The sequence below is a fragment of the Aythya marila genome (assembly GCF_965140915.1).
Source record: "Aythya marila genome assembly, chromosome: 7".
Classification (NCBI taxonomy): Eukaryota; Metazoa; Chordata; class Aves; order Anseriformes; family Anatidae; genus Aythya; species Aythya marila.
This window is the reverse complement of record NC_139048.1, coordinates 12,351,293-12,376,179: the sequence shown is the minus strand read 5'-3', so window position 1 is coordinate 12,376,179 and position 24,887 is coordinate 12,351,293. Positions and strand designations below refer to the sequence as shown.

Genomic DNA, 24,887 nt, shown 5'->3' with positions numbered 1-24,887 from the left:
CTGAGTAAAAAGAACCAAACTGCATGCAAATATTGGACCTCATCCATGACTACATGTTCACCCCACCGTTATGTCTCCATGTATTAATTAACATTTGTAACACGTTTCCAGAGCAGAAAAGAGCTGTTGTTAGGGGGCAGCTCATCAAAGCACCGTGGTAGTGCAGTGCCACCTGCTGATGTTCTGCCTTACTACAGCATGGTGTAAAAAGAAACATTTCAACCCCTCACCGTCAGGTTTTCCCTTATTACTACTTCTTATCGTTACCTTCCAGTGTCCAAAAGATTCATTTTATACTTCCCAGAAGACGTGTGCTGCCATGGTCCCTGCCCCAAATTGCGTGCATTCTCCTGGGTGATGTTATGATGATATTTTGCTCTATTTATTTATATCTCTGCAGTAACCCATCAATCCTTACACTCAGCAAGTGATTGCTTATCGTTTTCATGCCACTGTGGTTTAAAACATGTATTAAATTAACTGTCCTAGGGGCCTGACCTCAAATAAATCACTATATCTTTTCTAGTAACCCTTTCTGCACCCACACATACATGCCGCTGATGCGAACCGCTCTTTTATGCAGCTGGTGAAACAGGTGATTCTGCTTATAAACCATAAAATACTGATGTCTCCTGAACAAAGTCAGATATTTAGGGAACTAAGTAACAATCTTTTCAATGAATTGAAACTTCCTGGATCCAGCTTGTCCCTGCTGTTAATGAAACTATATTTAGAAATGATTTTTTTCTTCTGTGGCTGAGTTTTTTGCTCTCACTATAGCAGAAAGGTTCTCACATAGGCTTGGCTTAAAAGGGAGAGTTAAAGTCAACCCACTTCAAGATCTCCACCTTGTCTAGAAGTTCACTTCACAACATGACTACATCATTTATAGCCAAGACAGTCACAGCACATTGCAGGATGGCAGCTGTGATTATCTCCACTTCATATTCATTGGAATATAAAGCACAGGGAATTTTAAGCACATGGTCCCAAGTTATAGGATGTTCCTTCAATGGTCACAAACTTGTACTGAAGCCTATATAGTTACCACTGGAAGGTCTCACAGGGCAAAAATCACTGTGAGTTTGAAAAACAGAAGACCACGGGGATGCCTTAATATATGGATATCATTTTTGGACACATTACTGCTGTTACCCTCAAGCACAAACATTGTGGGTACACAGTAATAAAGGTGTATTCACACTAAAGATGAATAACTCACTTTATGTTTCCGTTCCTTTTTTTTTTTTTTTTGTAGCCATAATAAAGGGTGTCATAAACATCTACATTATATATTTAAGATATAAACGTGAAGGCTTTTTGTTTGTTTGTTTTGTTCTATTGTGTAATTGCCCCTTTTTAATCTCTCCCTTCAGCAGGATTTTGCTGACAAAGTAAAAATCTCATCTTCTGCTATTTCTTTACAGATGCAGCTGTTTTGTTGATTAAAGGTCTAAGAAATTTCTTGACAATCTGAAATCCTAGAATCAAGGAATTCTGCTGATAATTCCATTATCATTTTTCTGGTACTTCTATTAGGAAGCATCAGTACAAAGGAAAATGAAGAAAAAAAAAAGTGTAAAACCTAGAAAAGGTACTTTTTAAAAAAATATTTATTAGAAGCGTGCTTTGAAATGACTGAAACTAGGTTTCAGCATGCAGGATATTTTTTAATTAAGTCATACTTATACAGAATATATTACAAAATGTGTCTTATTCTCCAGCTTTAATAGTCAAATTAGACCATTTCAAAGCATCCCTTTGAAATTACCTATTTTGCCACATAATCAGTAAAATGAAGTGCTACAATTCAGGCTTCATTAAACCTGGGAAAATTTTCCATTGTCGTTATTAGTTTCAAGTGGAACTTTAAGGTCATACACCATGTCCGTTCTGCTGGGGAGCGTACACATGGAACATTACATTCTCTGCCCAAAAAACCTATCAGATGAATCAATTTGTGACCCCACTAAGGTAAACATACTATTTCAAGGGTTAGCTAGTAGCGGAGCGACCAGCAGTAGCTGATAATTCAGTGCAGCTCTTACAGTGCAGAGCTGTTGTCCGGGGTTCCCTCCTTCTATACCCTGCTTTTGTACAAAATCATTAAAGCACACAAGCAGACTAAGCAGTGTGATTAGTCAGAAGTAATGAAAAGACCGAAGTCAGGCTGTCCCTCTGAATGTGGAGAGCTTTCTGTGGATGGGATTGCCCCTCTATGGTGTCAGGTGTGCCCACACCTGGGGCTTGGTGAGCCACCCCTCTATTTCCAGGGGACCACCCTGTGCCCATGATCCAAATCTCTGCTGCTGTGTGCCTGCCTGCCAGCTTTCCTGGTAGCGACAAGGCCTCAACCCCTGGGCAGATGCCACGCAGGAGAGCAGTGTGACCTGAGCAAAGCACCCCAGCAGGGCTGAGCACCCCCAAATCCCACTTAATTCCTTTCACAGGACCCTGCCTTCCTCTGTGCTTTGATTTGACTTGTTCTGCTGAGCAGCTGCATCTTGTTGACCCACGTAGTGCTAGGCTAACAGCTGGGCTTGCTGATCTTAGAGGTCTTTCCCAACCTAAATGATTCAATGATGCTGTGAGCTGTGCTGTGGGCTAAGGATCAGCCTTTTTGCTTAGAGGCTGTGGTGCAGCCCCTCTGCAGGCTTTCCTGAGGAGCCTGTGGTCTCTGAGCTGTGTCTGTGAAGAAGGAGCTGCTGTGACTGAACAGGGTTATAGGTATTTTCTTCGAGGTTCCCTTTCCCTGCAGCAAGTTGGCCCTGTTGATTGTTTGGATACCCCTGAAATAAAACTGCTAGTCTGTTATAGCTGTTAAGGTCTTTGAATACAGTCAGGCTCTGTCGGGCTAGCTGATGTCCTTTATTAGATCTATTAGGAGCTGGACTCGATGATCCTTGCGGGTCCCTTCCAACTTGGGATATTCTCTGATTTGTGCAGGGCACGCGGTTAAGGGACGAATCCCTCCTTCCAGACCCGCCATCTCCATGGCTGCACAGCGCAGACCCGCCCGCCGCCGTTCCTAGGAGACGGCACGGCCTCCTCGGCACCACCAGGGCCGGCACCGGCCCCGATCCCGGCCCTGATCCCGATCCCGGCCCCGATCCCTGTCCCGGCGCCTCCCGCCCCGCCGGCACCATGGCTGAGGTGAGCCCCCGCCATTACTCGCCCGCTGTGGCGTAATGGCGACCCCTCCAGCTCTGCCTGCGCCCCTACACCTGTTGAAGGGTCGAGGCGCTGTTGAGAACAGAGTGCAGTTGGCTCGGTTGTCGAGAGGTTATTTACATGCAGGGTGTAGTAACACAGACTGTAGGAATACCTGCTGTGTATATATTTCATATGTTGTTATTGCTTTTTTCGCTCTCTGTATGATCACAAACGTAACGAGATCAAAACTGAAGCACCAAGGCTTTCCCTTTTCCACACTGAATGCCCTTCTGCACTAATGACAATGCAGTTTTTAACATTTCACTCCCCTTTGTTGTTTTTTCATTGAAGTTTCTGATACACAGATATAAAAAAATAATGAAATTGGAGACTTGGCAAGGAGGATTTGGGGCTGGTGCCCCTGTTCTCAGTATATTACATAGCCTGAGCTTGTGTTCATGCCGTAAGAGGCTAGTTTTATGCTTTTAATTCCATCTTTTCCTGGTGGTTTAAATGTGCATACTCTTAAAACCAACTGAAACAAGTCTTTGCTGTCAGATTTTTATTTTTAAAGATTCTTGCCTTTCTGTCAAAGCTGTTTGTGTTCAAGCAGGGACCCGAACAATTTTTGAATCCTTTGGTTTTGAGGGCAGGTCTGTGAGGGTGCTGTGCCTCGGGGAGCCGCGTCTCACTGCCTGGAGCTGCTGGCAGGAGATCTGTGCACATCCACATCAGCCTCCGTCCAAGATGCAATTTTAAGGAAACACCTAGGCTTCAGATGGCAGCACAGAGATGCTCCAGGTAGCTGTGAATGGACTTCAGTAATGGAAGTGAAGCATCTGTGACCGAATGAAGCATCCTGTGGGCTGATTTATCTTGCTTCTTAGCAGTTCAAACTGTTGAGAAGTGGCTGTACACCTCCCTTTGGTGTGTTTGCATGCCATTGAAGGTTATAATGGAAATTATTTTAAGCAGTTGTGGAAAACATTAGTGGAATTTGGTGTCCATAAACTAAGCGGGCAAAATTTGGCTTCAGAACTGAGCTAAATTGGATATTCCCACCATGAAAGGTTTAACAGAAGCACTTTCTGCAGGGAATGGGTTTGCTTGCATTGCCATTACTGATGCTTTCACATGTGCTTATCTGGAAGTGATTTGCTGGCACTATTTGCATGCAAAGAGTAAACTAATCAGACTTTACAGTGTAGAGAACTGAGAAGAATTAAAGCTAAAATACTGGCCTACCTCAATAGCTGATGTATTATTTAAACACTGCCACAATATTTTCTAGACCTATCATTAAAATAGTTGTGGTACTCAATTGCAGGAGCTCTGACTGTTAAAGCACAAGTTATTTCAGTAAAATCAGGAGAAATCAATTTGAAGAATAGCCTGAAATGTGCATATTATACCATAGCAAGACCACGGCTATTACAGATTTTTTTGTCATGGTGTCTTAGGAGCTGTTAGGTACTCAGTGTATTGCTTTTTTTATACTTGGGGGTCATAAGTGAGATGTTCAATTCCTCCTGTTAATTGATTATCTATCTAATTTCATTCAGGAACAGTCTGCCAAACTGTATTTAGAAGAAAGTGCATTTGAAGCACTGGAAAAAGACTTCCAAGAAGTCATCAATCTACTTAAGGGAGATAAAACTCTGGAAAAATTCCAAATAGAATATGAAAAGCTCCATGCTGTTTTGAAGAAGTCCCATGAAAATGAGAAGCGTCTCATGGAAAAATGCAGGGAGCTGAACGCTGAGCTTGTGGTGAATTCATCTAAAGTAGCTGCACTTACGAAGCTCACTAAGGATGATCGGGAAACTATATCATCAATGAAGGCGGTAAAGTTTTGAATAGAATTAAATATGATAGGATATAGTTAATGAAAAACATGGTAATAAGAAAGCTATCTGCAAGAACACTTTATTTTATGTAGAGACCTATCTGGAGAACTAAGCATAGAGCTGGTATCCCCAGTTCCTTAACCTCTGCTTTGCTACCGACTGCTTTGTTTCCTTAGCCTGATATTGTCACTCCTCCCAATCAAATTGTGTATTTATTTGCACAGGGATAAAACTAAGCCAATTCCATCAGTTGTCAAGTACTAAATGATAGTTTATATTTAAGCTTTCCCATATCTATAAAATAGCATATCTGCATTTCCAGCTTGCACAGTTTTTGAGACTGCATTCATTAATATTTTTGAATTGCTGCTTGGATGTTAATTATTGCCAGACTATGAAAAATCTACTTACATGCTGAAATATGGATTGTAGACCAGGGAAGTGTCATCAGCTCACTTAAATAAATGTTTTATGGTGTTTTTGAGAAGGAATCCTATATAGCATTTCAGTGTTACTTCATCAATTTACTCTGGTGTGTTCTTTGTCATTATTGATTTGAATTCTGTCAAAGTGCTTGACTTGCTAAAGAATAATCAATGTTTTTAGCCCCATACTGAGGTTTTACCACCATGAACCTAAACCTGAAAAATCATCAGAAGATGGTACTTTGAACTTTTTTCCTCTTCATGGTTTAAACGCTTAGGTTGTACTACCCAGCTAGACTTTAATTTAGCATTTAGTTGAGAAACCTACGTGCCTTGCAATAAAGTGTTAATTTCTGAGGGTAGAAGAGGCTACAATGTTCTTAAATGCTTCAAAATAGTGATTTACATTTTTTATGCTATAGACTTACTTTGTTCCAGTAAAATAAATTCAGTGTAACAATATGAGCACTGCAGAAAGAGATGTTCTTTAACATGAAGTTTCTTGTCCATAGAATTCCAAAGAAAATAAACTCAGAATAAATATAACTAGCAGTGCTGTCACCCTATGGCTGCAGCTTGCCAGCCCATGGTACTGCTCAAAGCATCCTCAGGAAGGTGGAAAACCACATATAAAATCTTGTTGATTTTCTCTGCCACTAATCCAAAACCCTAGTAGGGGGCTGTCAGGAGCCACGATGATCCTTGCCATTTTCTTTCTGCTATTACATGTCTATACTCTGAGTGTGAACAGTAGCAGAGGCAATACTTCAGGATGTTCCCAAGCTGAGGCAACATCATCTTAGTAATGTCATAAAACTGAGTGCAAGGAAAAATAAGAGCCTTTCCAACATCAACAGCTGAATTGAAGCTAAGGTGAGGGATGGCTTAACAATATCAGCTACTGTTGAAGCAACTAAGAGATTTTGTAGTGAAAAAGCTGCTTGACAATACGATCCCATTAGAAGCAATGTGCAATACACACCCTGTGACATTTAAATTCCAGTTGTGTGATGTGGGACAAGTAAACAGCACTGATACTTTTCATTTTGGCTGGGAGAATTAGTCTTTCCATTAAATGTTCAAGAATTAGTTGGATGTTATTTATGATCACGTCATGTGTTGGGGGTTTGATAGATACACCCTTCATATTTCATGTTATTCTCCTTTCTGAAGACTGCAGTTTTACTAACATTCAAAAAAGGTATTTCACAGGTGCCTAAGGCAAACGTTGAGGAAGGTTCAAGTGCTCAAATAGCAAATATGATGTTCTACAACACTAAATTAGACAAATAATGCTCTAGTGTTTCATTATTTACAAGTATTAGAAGAATCCCAGTGGGCTGTTCCTAGAAAAACAGTATATTTGCTTCAAATTAAGGTCCTAAATCCTGGTGGCTTGATAGGTCATCTGGGTAACAGGTTTACAGCCTTCCTTTTCTGGGTCATTGGTTCATATACAAATAAAGTTTCAACTGAGCTGCAGAGGCAATATTTTTCTCCTTGTGAAGCCTGGTTGTAATCGGTAGGATTTGTATAGGGGCAGGGGTTAACTGTGCAAATCAATTGCTGGTAGGACCCAAGTCAATAATAATCAATGGCTGTTACTGTCTGATGGCACTTCAGTGCTCTGTTTTGAGGTTTTAATGAACTGGACGTAATAGTCTGCTGTTCACAGTCATGTCAGGGGAACTAAGGGCCAAGCTGACCCCTAGGGGAATAGAATACAACTCTCTTTTTCATTGATAGGGAAACTGATCCATACAGCTGCACTGGAAGAACCCTAGAACAGGAATTTATAGTTACCAAGTTTTCAATTTCCAGGAGAATCAATCCAGTATGCTAATAAAGCAATTCATTAATTCTCAGTCTCTTTGCAGCAAAACCAATGTGATCTTCAGGGCTATTTAATGAAAAAAAAAAAAAAAAAAAAAAAAAAGTAAAGCAGTCACATTTTATGAATTCTGCTTCACATTTTCCAGAGTACTTCTCCAAATTTTTTTTGAATTGTTTTAAATGCAAACACCCAGTATAGTTCCATTGTTAATTATACAACAAACTGCAACGCATGTTCCTACTTCCTGGGTACACAACACATTCTGCGTTCTTTCAGTCCTTTCTCCCCTGAGTAATTATGTGATTATTTTTTCAATTAAGGCATCCACCTTCAGAAATTTCCTCCTCTTTACTTTTGAATTTAAAGGAAGCAATTTATTGAATCTTTACTCAAAGTATAAAAAACAACCAAGAAAGCCATCACAATGAAGCCCATTTCTGCTGATGCTGGAGTCTGACGCATTGTTTTTTATTTAGATGTTGCCTGTTAATGAGGCCATCATCCATAAATGCTAACCCTATTGATAAAAATTGTTTTGACACACATCAAAAGCGAGATGTAGTTCAAGAAGCTCAGCTTCTGGTTACCTGCAGTCACTGCTTACCTGAGTGACCTCATGGACTTCAGGGGATCAGTTTTGTGAGTACTCACCCAAGTACAGTTTTGGGCCTGAGGACTCACTGAAGCCGGTAAGACCCCTCACAGGACACACTGATATTATTCACCCCAAGCCCCAATCGTAATGATTTAATTCACCAATTTTAATCACACTCTAATCAGCCATTAGGAAGCTTTGATTTAAATAATCAGCTTTAATCTTATTTTCAATTTGCATTTCTCCTAGAGAAAGATTGGTTGCCTACACAGGTTAGCAAATCTGAAATGTGTATTTACAGCTATATTTTATGCTTTTTTTAGCAACCGAGATGATACACTATGTCTTTATACCATTATTTCAGCATAGCATGCATTTATTTAAATTTCATATTACAACATTTTTATGTAAGAGAATAATGAATGAAAAAGTTTTATTTACTGTATGATATTTAATACTTTGTATGATCATTGCTGCATTTGAATGGAAATTAGAACCCAAAATGTATAAAACAAAAATTCACTACAGTATTTAGAGCTGTTTTAAATGTTCTCGACACATAAGTGAAAAGCATGTTTTTCAAACTGAATTTTGAACTAAGTAATTTATTAAGTAATGAAAATACTGTTTCCAGGTAGAGAATTGTACCTGGTTCTTTGTAGTAGTTGCTTATAACCTCTATAAGAATTTCAGAACAAGTCAAGCCCACTTTTTATTAATATGCTGGAGGTGGGGGTGGGGGAGGGAGAACAAGCATTCCTGATCTTTGAGCTCTGGCTGGTTGCTCTGGTTTTTCAAATTTGTGTCTGCTGAACTAATTGAACAAATAAAATGAAAATGTATTCCCCCTCCAGCTTGAAGAGGCCACAAACGTTATATTCTGTTAGCTTTTCAGTACGTTCTGGTAGCCTATTGCTTCTGTTAGCTCAATGACTCTGAGCTTTTAATTTAGGCAGTAAACAGCTTAGCGCTACATTTATTTGATTTAAAAGAGCCCAATAAATATATTAACCATATACCATAACATAGCTTGTCATCATTTTGAATTTAATATTAAATATATTTATTTTTAGATCCAGAGATGTTAATTCAAATAAAGAACTGCTGTAAACAATTTTATATAAATTAAATTATAAATTATTAAATTTAATCATTAATTATTAAGTTATCTGATATTGTTCATTGTGGACGTATTTTTGATTTTTATTTTTTTTTTGTAGCTTCTCTAAATAGGTAGTTAAAACCAAAGTGCACTAGGTCCTCACAGATGCAAATATACAAAGAGGGAGCAAAGGACAGAGTAACATCTTTTTTTCCTTCTCTGAAAAATAGTAATTTGGATGTTCTTTGTTGTAACAGCTAACAAGATTCTTAGAAACAAGTGAACTGTTTGAGTATATGGGACGTCTGTAGGCACTGCAGCTTCAGTAGATGTTAGCGGGATTTACATGACCAAAATCTCATAGAGTGAGATTTGATAATATTTAGGTCTATCTGTTAGAGAAAATAAGTGAGAGTTTTTGAGTGTGAATTGACATTGTCTGAATGGCTCAAAATACTTGTTATGCCCTCATTCAAATGGAAAGACAACTGGCAAAGAAAACTGCTGTGAATCTGAGCATGAAAAGACATGAAAATCGACTTGCTTAATTAACAAAAATGCAAGGCAATTAATTTTTAATTTGTTGTTCATTTTCAACCCAATTTAATTTCTGTAAGTCTTTTCCATTTTGTTCCTAGGAGATTGAAAAGGCCTGGAAAATGGTGGATGCAGCCTATGAGAAGGAACAGAAAGCAAAGGAAACAATTCATTCACTGCAAGAGGAAGTTGCGCGCCTGACTAACATGACGGAGCGGGAATCTGGTCTGTCCTTGGGTCAGGAATACAAGTAAGTTTTCCAGAGAAAGGGGGAAAGCCTGATCTGGTCTCTGAGCAAGGCCTTTAGTATATTCAGATATTCCCTTCCAGGAAATGTGCCAGCACTTAAAGCAACTGGATGCATTAGAAATCCACTCCTTCACATTTTGGCCCTAAAGTATTCTGTTCCTGGGTAAGAGATTTCCTTTCATTTGAAAGCTTTGTCATCCAGCCTTCCACTAAAATACGTCTCTCTAAAGACAACTCTGTGGCTGCTTTTTGCATTTTCCTGAAAGGGCTGGGAGCTGTGACTTTGCCAAGACCTCAGTCCTGCAGTTTCCAGCTGCTCAGGCACTCCGTGATTTCTTCTTAAAGTTCCTTTTGTATTGATCTCCAGTTCCATGCTGCCCTGTCCAGTGACAGGGCCATACAGGCAACTCCTCTGCAGGTTTCCAGCCCTGTAGGGTGTTTTCAGCTCTTTTAGAGCAATCAGGTTGTTTTTTAAGGTTGAGCTTGAACCCACATTGCAATGTTTGGACTTTCTTTCAGATTGTAAATGTGTCCAAAGAGGCAATCTGTTTTATTCTTACATTAGGTGACTGCAAGACATAACCTGGTTAGGTGACCAGTCAGGTAACCTGCAGAGACTTGTTGTGATAATGCAACAGAGGTTTGGTCCCTACATGGTTTCGCAGTGGGCAGGGAAGAAGAAATTTTGTTCCATTACCTTTTTGAGCAACTGAGAGTTTCTTCAGTCCCCTGAGGATTGGGATATAAGAAGAAAGAGTGGTTTATTGACAGGGACTCTTAACGATCACAGTAGGTAAAGCATATAATTTGATTGACCAAAAGACCCTTAATCCAAGAGGAGTTTAAAATGAAACAAAATGACTTTTAAACTCTGGTTTCACATGAAGGATCCTGCTCTGGCATAGGAGGAAGAACAGAAAGGGCTTGTGACACTGTTTGACTATTGTTTCCTTGCTTCCAGTATCAGAGATTTGCTAAAACTTAAAGAAGAGATAACAAAGGAGCGAGACCAACTCTTGTCAGAGGTCGTGACGTTACGCCAAAGTCTAACTCAAGCCACAGAGCAGCAGCAGGATACAGAGAGGGCAAAAAACGAGGCAGAACAAGCTGTAATGCAGGTCTGTACAGCTCACAGGGTGGTGATTTTAGGCTTTGTACCAAACCATTCCCCCCTTCTACAATTGACTAGTATGCTACTACCTGTGCTTCCACAACTCATACCTTTCCAGGAGTGCTCAGAAAAAAGTCTGTTGTGAATTATTTTTATGGTTTTTCTCTATTTCTTGGCTACATCCTTTGTAAAGCGTATTGTCATGTACCAGCTGCTTCTACAGCTTTCTAATACCCTGAATGAGGCCAGAGTGCCTCTGCCTCAGTCACAGTTGTCTTTCATACTGGAGATGCTTTTTTTTTCTTTGTTTCTTTCCTGCATTGTAAATCTGCATGCCTCCAAAGGACCACTTAGAGCTTGAGTGGAGGACCTACATCCCTTGCTGTTGACAGTGGTTGTCATATCATGCCGTATGATCATTTTTAAGAATGTATAAAATTCTGACTTTAAGCTAATTAGGCTATTTTCTCCCACACTGCTTCTAGGAAGCTTTTTCTGCATCAACATGAGAAAGAACTTCTTCACGGTGAGGGTGACGGAGCACTGGAACAGGCTGCCCAGGGAGGTTGTGGAGTCTCCTCTGGAGATATTCAAGGCCTGTCTGGACGCCTACTTGGGTGGCCTGCTCTAAGGAACCTGCTTTGGCAGGGCGGTTGGATCCGATGATCTTTTGAGGTTCCTTCCAACCCCTTCAATTCTGTGATTTTCAGAATCCCACTTTTCTAATGTTTAGAGACCTCCTATTTGTTAGACTGATTTCTACCTACTGTTTTTGAGCTTAAATGATGTTTCACTTCACCAGTTTCTGTACAGAGCAGTCATATTCCACCCTTGCTTTGCCCTAATTGTTTTCTCTCTAAGTTAGGCTCTCTGTTTTTCCGACATTCTGAGGAGACATGTCTCTTTACTGAGCAATATGCATAGCTTCCTTTAAATGCATATAGCAGCTGGAGGTACAGAAGACTGAGGATCAATAGGATACCCGCTGAAGGGAGAGAAAGCAGAGAAGGATGGAAAATGGGATACAAAACTCTGATACATCAAAATACAAAAACGCAATAATGAAGAATAGAAAAATATATAGAAGAACATAAATAGGGGCTGGACCAAGACATCAAGAGAGGGGAAATGCAGAAAAGAACACTTAAACAAAGAAAAAGAGATGACATGGAAGCAGCAGTTAGCTTGCAGGTTTTTTTATTAATCCCAAATAGGAAAGGGTTGATCAGCCCATGCTCCATACACAGTACTAATTTCTGTTTCTAAAGGGCTTAGCTGGGAGTGTAGTACAAGAGAATGTAAATCTTGGCTCTTCTGACAGCATTGTGGGCGTGGGAGAAAAAAGAGAGGAGTGAAAGTCCCATCAATACTTACTGAATCTTGCCAACCTCAATCTTCTGATACCTACTTCACCAGCCTTTAGATTTACAGGATTGTTACAGCTCATGGAACCACCTCCCATTCTCTCAGTATGAAATTCTGCACTTCAGACTGCTTAAATGACAATGTTTTTTGAAGATCCTGTTGAAGACCCTGGCGGTTCTGGCAACTTTTCATCAGGCTGAGAGGGAGAGGAATCTGTAAATGAAAAGCATCTTTAAATTGCTGGTCCCTGTCTGAACTGGATATTTCCTTGTGGATCAGCCCCCTGTGGATTTTCTCTGCTGATTCTGCTCCATCACATTTCTGGGGAGGGAGAGAGCACAAGTCACAGAAAATTCTATCAAATATGAAGGAAAGTTCTTCTTTCAAAGCTCTTGCAGAGGAACTTTGAGAGCAGAAAGATTGAGAGCACTTGTGAAAATGAACATTGCTCTGATATCTCCCTCTTTCCTTTATTATCAATGTAATACATGCTTCTGCTGGTGAGATAGAAAAATAAAAATAAAAATCCTTGCAATATAACATCAAGTCCAAATTAGTTTTAACCCTGCATTCAGAAAGTACCACTTCACAAATAACTTACATCAGAAAATACATTTGCTGCTGTGTCTCCAGAGGAATGCTTTGTGTCTGAATTCTATCAGACCCTTCTGCTTGAATGAACTGACTGGTGTTTAACAAATCCTTGTCATCAATAAGTAGGTTCCCTCATACCAGATTTTTAGTTCAGCCACTAGATAAAATACTTCTGAGAAGATTCTGTGTAGTAATGGGTACAGTAGTATAGAAGTCATTGTTTTCAAAATCAAACATAGTAGAATAAGAGGTGAAAGGCCTCACTTTCCTAAATAAAAGGCAGCAGAACTTAAACTTTCATCTTCTCAATTGTTACAGCTTCAGCAAGAAATCCAGATGCGTCAGAATGAGGCATCACGAGAAGCTCGAAAGAAGGAAAAAATTGAGAAGGAGCTGAAAAATCTTCAAGCTGAAATGGACAACAAGCAATCTGAGATCAAGAATTTACAGCAAGTTATGCACAAGAACAAAGAGGAACAAGTAAAAATGGAACGGCATCTAAAAGAGCAGAAGGTAGGATACATGGCACACTTTTCATCATGTATAATATTAGGGTCACATTCCAAAATATGAAAATTGATGAAATTTCATGGAGAGGGAGGGAGATTATTTTAAGTCAGTATTTTTAAAGATTTAAATATATATGCATATATATATACTAATAAGTAACCATTGAAAGCCATCTGACAGATTTCAGATAAAATTCCTCACAGCAATTAGTAGTGGATTGCAATGATATACTTAGAGATCATCCTGAGAAGATGACAGCAAATGAGACAAAGTCTGTGAAGAGCAAGGATGAACCAAGCGTTTGCCAACTTGGACTTCTTTCATATATTGCCAGATTCACTATAGTGGCATTGGTAAAATGATTTTATGTCTGATCCCTTTTTCCTTCTCTGTCACAATAATTTTTAGCTACCTCTCAAGCTTGTGAAAGTGTTTCTGTCAAAGGGCAGAGAACTGTCTTCATAAACCTTTTTGATTGATTTTACCCATTCTTTTTCCAAAAACTTTATCTGGAAATGTCCTAACATAGTGTTCTGCAAGTGTTTGAATTTTCAGGTTTTCAGTCCATTTCCCCTGACTTTGAGAAACTCTCAGAGAAGCAATTTCAGTAAATGGCAGGAGAGATCTCATCACTGTAAAACAGCCCTACCTCAAGGGAAACTTCCTTGGGAGCTGTGTGTATCTTGTAAATTTATGACTTTTATGGCTTTATCTTCCTTTTGGGTCCCTGAATTGGTGAGGGTGGAGATTTGTGAACTTTTTTTTTTTTTTTTTCCCAACATAGACTCTTAGTAAAATACTTCACATAAATAGATAAAGAGAATACTTAATTATTTTTCTGAACTTCTCCTCCCTACAAGGAGTATATTGAGATGCTCAAGTGTGTGCAGAGAAGAGCAACAAAGCTGATGAAGGAAGTTGAAAACAAATGTAATGAGGAACAGCTGAGGAAACTGGGGTTATTTAGTCTGGAGAAAAGGAGGCTGAGGGGGGATGTTATTGCTTTCTGTGACTACCATAAAGAAGGCTGCAACAAGGAGGGTGTCTGTCTCTTTTGTCAAGGGACAAGTGATAGGATGCAAGGAAACATTCTGAAGACGTGCCAGGGGAGGTTTAGATTGGATATTAGGAATAATTTCCTAATTATGGAATTAGGTAGCACCTAATTAGGTAGCACTAAAGGACATGTTTTAGTGGTGGACTTGCTAGGGCAGGAAGATGGTTGGACTTGATGATCTTAAGGGTCTTTTCCAACCTAAGTGATTTTATGAATGTCACTGAATGTGAGGTAGCTTTTGAGGGCAGCTCCATGATCTGCCAAGACAATCACATTATTTTTAAATAGTATATCTGCAATTCCTAGTTCTCTTGTATTCTTCCTCCTCTACTTTCAAGTAGTCCCTTTCAAGTTTTCTAAGTGTCTATTTTGGAGGCATTCAGTTGTCCAAATTATCCTGGAAATCAGTAGTTTACATAATGTACAGTGCCAGGGGTAATTAACCAGGCTACTGCCCTGTTTCATTGCCTGTGGTAGCTTTGAGTTGTCTGTGAAGGCATTGCATTGTCTTTCACAAAATGTCTGTCCAAAACATAGGCTATTCAACTGTCCAGGAGTTAGAGATCTGCAAGGGAAGGTGACTCCGCTGTTGCAATGCGATGAGGTTACTGTTAATCAACTGAATTGTAGTTGCCTGTGATGCCTGCTCTTACTCCACTCAAATTTCTAATCTGTTATTGCTTGCACAACAGTGAAGTTGATTTGTTACAGCAACTGTAGGCTTCATCCTACCCGTGCTGAAGTTGCAATAAAGAATACCCAGAACCACAGTGTAATCCTGGCATTCACAACACAAGAAAGAAGCAATATTCCTTGTTTTTACATTCTTTGCTTCAGCGTGCAGTTGGAAGAAGGCGATTCTGCTTCTCTTACTTTAATTTTTCTAACAGCATAGTGCATATTGATTTCATCAGTTTATTGCACATTACTGCTTGAAGTGAAAAATACGGTGATCGTTCTTTGCTCACTTATGGAGTAATGGTTGTTAGAGGAAGTCTCATCAAGCAGAAGAAACCACCAGCAGTTCCAATATTGAAGCGCATGTTCCCCACGCAGTCTGTGAAACTGCTGTTCTGTGCTTATGACTGAAGACAAATTAGAGAAGAAAATGGTTGTGTCCTGGTCTCAGCAAGCCATGTACCCAGAGGAGTGTTATTGGCATATTAATGTAGGATTAGCTCGCTAAGAAACAGAGTTCCCCTGCCCTCTGCTGATTAAAGTCATTTGAATCTCATACTGATTTTCAGTAATTATATGTAGCAAGTGGTTGTGTTACATGATGCTTGCCAAATGCCTAATAAGAATTAAAATATTTATCTACCACTTGTGAGAGAGACCTGCTAAGCTCACGGGAAAAAAAAAAAAAAGACACCGGCTGTGTTATTCATTAGAAATTATCATTTCCCCTAGTCAATATGAACATTTGTCATATTCCACATTAGTAATTTCATCAGCAATGAAAAGTGGGTTTTAAGCAGAGAACAATCTGCAGCAGCTTTTATCTCCCGGGGAGATGGAAGGTTCTGTCTTCATGGATTTGCAGATGTAATCAGATTAAAAAGGAACTAATAGGATTGTTTCTTAATCTAACAGATCTTGAGTGAAAAAGCTGGTAAGGAACTTGAGCAAATTCAGGTTAAATATAGTCAGCTCGTTCAAGAGAGTACGCAGCATAATACGATGTTTGAAAATGTGATGAAGGATGTCTATCAGAAGACAACAGAACTGAAAGTAAGTACCAGAAGGTGTATCCATCCAACCAGACATGTCCCTCTGACTGTATGATCTCAGTACCTGTACTGATGGTTCCCTATGGGTAGTTTTGGGGGAAATCTGAGGAATGCCTAGGAATAGAATCTGTTGCTTGATGCCATTTTTTCCGTGGTGGCTGATGAAGTAGTCTGCAACTGTATCAGCTGCAAGCGTAACACGTAGCTGGCTGGAGGAGCCCCATTTCCATGCAACGCACAAACCAAAATGTTCAACTCAGTGGGTTCATGAAGGACGCTTGGTACATCTCACAAACATAAGGTATTCTTTAAATTGTGAGATCTTCACGAGAAAGCAGTGACTTACTTTCTTACAGTGATTGACATAATCTGAATGTTGTCAAAACCCATTAATAAATGGTAATAAATTATAACTACGGTGTCCTGGAGAGCTCCACTGAAGGGAGCTGCTTGCTACACTAAAATCCACCCCCCCCCTTGCCCTCCAGAGTCACTGGAAATCATTGGGAAAGTGAAATATAAGTAACCAAGGCAGTGTTTTCTTTCTGATCTAAATTGTTTTCTTGCCTGACTTTGCATTGTTAAACAGTTGTTTTATACCACGCAGAGGCTGGTTTCAGTGGGTTTCAGTAGGGGAAGGATGAGATGATTCCTGCATATGATTTTTGGGCTGTGTTGAGAGCGTTTGTGATAAAGGGTGTAAGTTTTATGCATAAGTTTTAGATGTTATTCCTTTGTTTACCACATCTTGCTTTTTGTATCCTTTTTGAGGTTAAAACACTGAACATATTAGAATATTCAGGTTGAAAATCATTATCTTATCAAGGCTTAGTCATGGCTAGCCAATTCACCTAACAACAATGTTTTCCAATAGGGAATTATTATTTTTTTTTTAATTGAGAACTGTTAGTCAGACTGATAAAAGCTAACTTGTGACAGATTAAAAGCTCAGTTCATAACTAATCTAACGCAGAACTTCCTGATTTGTGTGGTAGGAGCTTGTTTTCTGTTGTACTTTGCAAGGCAGATGGGAGGACATTTTTCTTACCCATTTAAGAAACAAAGTACCGTGTCTCCCAGGTTATTTGGTTGTATCGTTACTTCTAGCAATGCCATCATTGTGTAAGACTTTACAAAATGTTCAAATGTGACTTATGTTTGTGGCTCTACAGCATCAAAAAGAGGACTTTGATTCCATCATCTAATTCTAACTTCTGGAAAAGTTGATGGAACTTGTAAACTCATGCACACAAGCTTCTGGGGGAAGGAAGATCCTGCATCCTGCACAGTTAGTAATTAAGCTAGTTGTTAAAGCTTCTAAGAACCCCAGTTGTCATCTAAGATGCCCTTTTTGTAGGCACTGTGCTAGCAGTTTAATCCTGCAGTGTACTGAGTGCCTCTAGCATGGTGTTAGGCAACCTGAACTGTGAAAGTATTCGTAAACTTTTGAAGATTGATGTCAGGAAGAACTGAGGAGATTCATATCCTCCCAGGGGATACTCACCTACCAAGATTCATCATCTTACAGAACCAATATTTGATGCTCTAAATGGAACGCTGTAGTCTGTGATGGCTGTAAAAGCTAACAGTACTTATAGGGGGAAGTAATATTTACTTCTTAAAAGTAAAGAAACAATTTTCGGTTGTGATAATGGGTTGCTGTTCCAGGTAACTGGTTCCTTAATTTCCATGCAGTGTTTTGATTGATTATTTCCTCTTCTGATTGTACAGAAAATAAGATGAACTCTACCTTGTGTTTTTCCTTTAAAGCCATGGGTTATGAAAGAGATGGGGATAACAGATCCCTGCTGTTAGGGACATGCCATTGAACCACGCTACAGATATCATTCTCATCACAGTCACTGTCCCTAATACTTCAAAGGAGATCACAGCTGCCCATGTTTAATCTGCAGGACTAATTGTGTAGTGCTCTATGAGGTGTGCAGCTGGGGATTCTTTATTGAACATCTTCAGCCCTAAAGCATAAGGTTTGATAATTGTCATTGCCCTACCTTTGTTTATTTTTTTTTTTTTCATATGGTTCAATGAGCTAATCATCTGCTGCTAGGTGATCCACAACACCTTTGCTTACCAGGGCACTGAATTTCATAGAGTAATTATATACTAAATACAGAGCTATTTTCTTTCCATGGGCACTTTCTCTTCCCCTTCCTTGTTGCTGTTTTATAGGCCAAAGAGGAGGAAGTGCATCAAATGCGCCTCGAAATTTCAAAGCTGAACAAATTAAGAGATGTTCTACAGGGTAAGCTGCGTGTTGCAGAGGAACAAAAAGTTGATGCAGGACATGAGAGAGAGAGCCTAAAAATTGAAATATCTGGACTAGAGAAAGGTAGGTGGCTAACTAATGAATGGATCTGTCTTCTTATCCACGGTTTGTTCATTCAGGGTACATCTTCCTTTCAGGATCACTCTCTTTAGTGCTTGTTATGGTACTGTATAAATGACAGTTGGAATGTATGGCAGCCTTTTCTAAAACCTCTTAGGGTCACAGATTTCTCACAGTGTAGAATAGGTGGGGTGAAAATAAAAAGGACATAACTGAAATCGTGGTGTGCAAGTTTGTGCCATGTCACACAGAGTGTTGTCTCCAATGTACATGTATTGCTCCTGCTCTAACCTGTGAGAGAAACGATCTCAGACCTTACTGAAACCAGACATGGCTAGGACACTTTTTTCCTAATTGCTTTGATTCTGCCAAACCATTCATCATGAAAATGAGTGTATGCAAGTAAGCTGATAAACTTACTTCTGGTACTTTATGGATTCAGTTGTTCAGTGGGTATACTAAAGCTGTACAGGTATTGATATCAGCTTGCTAGCAGATCTGGAATATTTTAAGAAAGAACTTTCAACATTTTTGTGAAATGGACATTTTGGAAGAAAATTTCTTGGGTATAGTAACATTTTTTTTTAAATGCAATCAATTGCAAAGTAAAATGTATATTAAAATAAAAATCGACATATTTTCAAAGTGATTTTCACAAAAAAAAGTTTTGTGAAGATTTTTTGGGTAAGGTAATATTGTAGATTAAATAATATTGTAAATAATAATTAAATAAGTGAATTAAGTAAAAAAAAGTAATATTGCAAAGTAATAAAGTAAAGAAATGTAAAATAAAAACATTTGAGGCAATGAGATCTCACCTTTTTTTTTTTTTGGCAAAAAAAACCTTTACTAGACACCTCATCTAGTTCAAGTTGATACATACTGCCATAAAGGTCGCTTCCTACTCTCCCTTGTTTCTACCTTATGTCCTGAAGAGATTGAATATATAAGATAGGAATTCCTCTGTGTGGCTGTATTTATAGAAAATCATGTCTGTTTTCCATGTGTCTCTGCAAGGGTGGAAGAGCTTTCCCACAAACGTTTTGCTTGTACTGCTTGAGGCCATGCTTTGTACTGGAGAAGAGAGGGGACCTTGAAAAAAAATAAATCAGATCCATACTGGAATGACTTAGAATGGCTGCTAATAATATGTCTTCTTGCAGTACTGGACACATTTTAGCACTCCAATGTACTTCATTTCCTTAGCTGCAGTTTTAGCGTAACTGTATATAATACTTTTTAAAATAAAATGCAAACAAATATGGAATGGTTATTAACTTTTTAATAGTATATGCACAATATTAATCTTGACCCATGGCAAGTAGTTTTAACTCCACTGAAGTCAATAGGATCTCACTGCTTTAAAGGAGAACTGGATTTCACATAAAGGGATTAGAATGAGACTGAATGCCCTGGTATTTGAAAGTGCTTCAATTTGCTCACTTTGAAGCTCCCTAAAAGCATTTGATTTTCACTGTGCTCCATGATTTCTGAAAGTTCAACTGCTTTGTGATATTTTGGTTTGAGCACACAAGTCCTTATACCGTTAATTACTGTGCCTGAGTTCTTCTAAGTACTGAAATAAGTATTAACATCCTTAGCTGATACCTGAGGTTGCAAAACATGGTCACAGCTAATTGAACTCTTCATGTAATGTTTAGTAAGTCCACTAAGTTGTTTCTGCATTTTTAACATCTGTTCAGTTTGAATCCAGAATTTATACTCTTTCCTCCTTTTCTCTAGAGTTGGAGGCTGCCAAAAAACAGGCAGAGATTGACAAGAGAGCTATAAATGAGCTTATGAGGGAAAGGGATATGCTAAGTAAGGTGAGCTTGCATTGGTAATACTGATAAACAAACCTCATGGCTTGAGATTGAAATGTCTGTAGTTTAAACCCTCACAGAGAAACAGAAATGTTGTAGAATAAATAATGTTGAGTCAAACATTCAGTTTTCCTTAAGCAGATGCTTATGCCGCTTCTTTTCTGTGTGTTGAAATAGTGCTAGTACCCATAAACACATTAAATATTTCTAAGCTTTAAAATATAAACTGTCATGGAGTTAAAAAAAATGCTATATGCTTTCACCTTGCAACCCCGTGTTATTTGATATCTGAAGAGTTGATTACATCTGTGCTTTTAGACTCTGGCATATGAAGTTTAATATTAATATAGACAAATGAAGTCTGTGATAGTAGAAGAACAAACCAAAATTTTGACACACCATGTAGCAGCTTGGAAGACTGTGTTAATACAACTCCTTGGTTTTTCAGTCCATTTCTCTTGCTGATCATTTTCCATCAGCCCATGGTTCTTGTACTACAAGCCAGCATCTCGTGTTTATGGGCATTCCTGAAGTGTAATCTAGTAAATTCAATGCTAAAAGATGACTTTAGCTCAGGTGCTTTTCTTGGTATGGATTCACTGTTCTGTGTCTTGACTCAAGAGGCACAGATTTTGCAGATTCCAAATATTTGTTTTGAAGCAGGGAAAGAAATTTCAAAGGGCGACTACAAGGCTGATTTTGTAAAGATGAGATCTTGATGTTTTCTGTTTAATCCCTATGCATAATTTGAAACTAAGCTTGGTTAATTCAGTTTGAACTTGCTGTTCAGAAAATGAGAAATAAGGGTATTTGTGTTTATTAGTTATTTTAAATGCTACTGACATGCTTTACAATCTAAATGCCTTGAAGCTGGTACGGTTTTTCCAGTTGTTAATTATACAACTTGTAAACAATCCTATCCATTTTTTTTTTTATTTTTTTTTTAGTGCAGACATTAGTGTTTTAACTTCAAATCAGAAAAAGTGCTATTTGGCAGCTCTGTTAGAATTTTTTATTTTTTATTTTTAAATTAGATATGTGGCTCAAGTATTTCTACTGAGCAAATTAGATAAGGGATAATAACATCAGGAAGTCCATAAACCACTTAGGTAATGGCATATTTTTGCCATAGTGATGGCAGTGTTGCCTTTTACAGCTTAAGAGTCATTTTGTTTCCCCCCTCAGAAAGTGATGAAGGCTACAAATGCCACTCAGAAGCAGATAAATTTGGTGAAGCTCCATGAACAGTCCAGGAAAAATTTAGAAGGAGAAATCCAGAATTATAAGAATGAAGCCCAGAAACAAAGGAAGATTATTTACCAGTTGGAGAAGGACAGAGAGAATCTCATCAATGAAGCCAATGAGCTCAAACAGAAGGTAGGAACAGCTTTTTGTGCAAGTGGTTCTTTGCTCTCTTGCTCTTGAAACTGTAAAGATTATATATACATTTCTTTACATGCCATTGGGAGGAAACAGATCAATAGTCTTCAGGCAGCTTACAAAGATTTCTTATTGTCAGTGCGTATTGCCTGCTATTGTGTTTCAGGTCTCTCTGAGGGAACCTCAGCCATGGCTGTTTATTCAGTGAGAAACTTGGGGTTTAGCTGGGTATTGCTCTTGTTCATCAGTCATCTGGGAAATGAAAACAAGGCAGGAGTTTAAACCCCAGCCTCTGACTTACACCTGAGTCCCACAATTGCAGTTCTTGTATGCAGTTGGAAATTACTCTTCAGTTGTTCTATTTTATCTGCAAAGGACCTTATTTTGCCTGCCACTGGTGTCCTCAAATTCTGTTGAGGCCAGTGAGAGCTGACAGCGCTTGACATCTTTGTAAAAGACTCAGTGTTTTGGAGGATTAGTCCCAGTATGAGTAAAACATCAGAAGATGTTCAATCTCATCTACAAAACAGAAATTTTGGAGGAATAGCTGCAGAGAAACACTGCATAAAAGTTGTGCTGTCTGGTGCCCATTATTATGTATGGCTTTGTTTCTGAAGGTATATTCAGGAACATGGTTGTAACATGTTCCATTAATTGCTGAAGATCACATTGAAGGGCCCTTGAAGAAGCTCATTGATTTACTGGGATTAACTTTCAAGCTGTTTCAACTCACAAGTTATTTGCTATCTTCTCACCTTAAAATTATCCTTTACATCTAAATGTGACCAGGGACTTTTAAATAGTGTTTTGCATGATACATGTTCCCTTGTCTGGATTGCCATTTGTCATTTCCTAGGAATAATACTTTGCAGAAGTGAGGTTTGTCTTTGTTGCAAAGTCCCAGTTTGCATCTTTTCCTTGTAGTGAATTTCTAACAGTATAGCTGTGAGTTAAGAACAAGGCAAACAAGTAAGGATGGCACCACTACTGCGTTCTTGAGTAGGTTCATTGAGCTAAGCAGGTAACCAACAGCAACTGGTAGTGAAGTATACAGGTGAAAAAGTGAGAGGGTCCAGAAGAAAACTGTGAATATCTAAGATTTTCTGCCTAGCTTTGAACCCTCTTTACCAAATGTGAGAGGTGTAGTGTGCTAACAGCTCAATCATAATTGAGGATGCTCGGCCTCTCACAGGGCTGCTCTGTTGGGAAACATGTATCTTTTCTGTATTTATAAGGGAGAATTATTTGAGTTTAATCATTCCTGAAAAAGCAGAGTCAGCATCTAGTCTATGAGCACGAAGCTGAAAAACTTAGTCCACGAGCTTATTGCACTTACATTGCATCAAAACCAAGTAAAAGATTTACAAATACAGTGACCTACTTTTGAGCCTTGCTCCAGCCTGTGATCACCATAGTGCAAACTGCACTTATTGATTTCTTCTCCCTGCGATTACTATTGGCAGGTTGTTTTAGCAGAAAAGGAAAAGGCAGGAGTAGGTTATAAACTGGGACTGTGTTTTTGTATTGCACTGTAAGCAGTTCCTGGGATCCTCTGCAGTCAGCTTCAAATGTGCTAGAATTGTATTTCTGCAGCTGTAATAAAATTTTCTATATTTAGCTATCCCCTATCTCCAGAGTTGTTTGGAGGGACCTGATAGAATAATCAATTAATTAAGCTCCTGCCCCATAGTTGGACCTCACAAGGCTTTACTGCTAAGCAAGGGACAACTTTGCCGACTGCAAACTTTGCAGTTACTGACTATCTGATGTAAACATTTTTATATTCTTCCGCTTTGACATATGAACGTAAATCATAGCTCAAATTGCTACTTTCAAAAACAGCATCTGGAGAACTGGCTATGAAATGAAGTTGTAATGGACTTCTCTCCTGGATTTTGTCCATGTGATTCCTCAGCTTTTTGTTTAATCTTTTGATCTTTTTCCTGGATTTAAGTGTGGCATTCTTCTCTCCCTCAGGCAATGAACTTGAAAAATGTTGTTCCTGACGTTCACTCCTCAGTTTCCTTTTTATTTCTTTTGTTTCCTTTTTATCCAACGCTACAAGTGTTGGATTCCATTTGAATGATACTTGTTTGTGCTCCTTGGCTTTCAACTTTGTACAGCAGAAGGAAGATTCTTACTCTGGAAAAAAAAAAAAAAGTGTATTTATTTTGGGAAGCCCATCATAATGATTAGAAACTGTATTTTTGCTTCTTTAATGTAGTAATTCTTATATATTGTTATGGTGGTAACTGTTTAATGAAGGTGTCTATAAAATTTTGCATTTTCATTTATTGATGCTGTATGTGATCATCTTCTCTCTACAGTTTATAGTCTACACCACTCCATTCTCTTTAGGGAATAATTGTGTCTCCCCATTCATGAAAAGAAGATAAAAAGAAGACTTAGGTCAAGTTTGTGAGCAATAGTTTGTGATCAGGTGTTCATTTTAAAAAAAGCTGAATTATTAGAAGCTAACTGGATTTCACACCGGTGGAGTATATGCAGACCTTCTTGGAGAATTACTTTTTTAACCATTTTATGGTACAGATTACATCTAAAACCATGTACATAATCTAGCCTTGCTTTATAAACAACCTAAGCCTGTTCTCAGTGAAAGCTGCTTATGTTGATTTTATTGAACCAGCTTGGTGGCAACATTTTCAGTAGATTAACAGATGTGCATATCTGTAAGTTTTTGTCTTGGAAAAAGAAACAAACAAACAAACAACTATTAGGTATCAGACTGAAATAAAATGTTCTTCCACATAAGCAATCCAGAAAGGTTAAACTTGGACATGGACTGAAGTGATTTTATCTGTAACTACAACTTCTTATCACAGTTTTTTTAAGTTGTCATCTTAGATAAAAATGACAAACCCCGTCCTCATAATCTTGTGATAATGGCTTAAACTGTTCATTTCCTTCTTTCTGCTCCAGGTCCTCCAGAACCTGAAGGATATTGAATTACGGGAAATTCAGATCTGTGACTATGAGAAGAAAATACAGGAGTCTGAGATTAAACTAAAACAGCAACAAAACCTCTGTGAAGTTGTGAGAACAGAGAGGAACCTATACAGTAAAAATCTGGTTGAAGCTAAGGTAGAAGAGTACTTTTTTTCTTTGTGTTTCCTTCTTTGTTTTATTCTCTGATCTAATTTTAATTTGTTCAAAGGAAAGTTCACTTCTTTAAGTGGTCACTTGCATAAGTGGTTTCTGAATTCTTCT

The 24,887-nt window shown here is 38.6% G+C and overlaps 1 protein-coding gene across 1 annotated transcript in view; it reads left to right on the top strand.

Moving 5' to 3' along the window:
* Positions 1-3,144: 3,144 nt before the first annotated feature.
* The window catches only part of CFAP58 (cilia and flagella associated protein 58), a gene marked incomplete at its 5' end in the record, with an annotated part of 55,944 nt that continues 34,201 nt past the window's right edge, over positions 3,145-24,887 (top strand). The window contains 10 exons of the mRNA XM_082764643.1: positions 3,145-3,153; positions 4,716-4,997; positions 9,595-9,743; positions 10,704-10,860; positions 13,131-13,325; positions 15,973-16,110; positions 18,300-18,459; positions 20,200-20,282; positions 21,465-21,656; positions 24,600-24,761. Of these exons, the coding sequence (XP_082620769.1) occupies positions 3,145-3,153; positions 4,716-4,997; positions 9,595-9,743; positions 10,704-10,860; positions 13,131-13,325; positions 15,973-16,110; positions 18,300-18,459; positions 20,200-20,282; positions 21,465-21,656; positions 24,600-24,761 (1,527 nt within the window). The remainder of the gene's footprint in view (positions 3,154-4,715; positions 4,998-9,594; positions 9,744-10,703; positions 10,861-13,130; positions 13,326-15,972; positions 16,111-18,299; positions 18,460-20,199; positions 20,283-21,464; positions 21,657-24,599; positions 24,762-24,887) is intronic.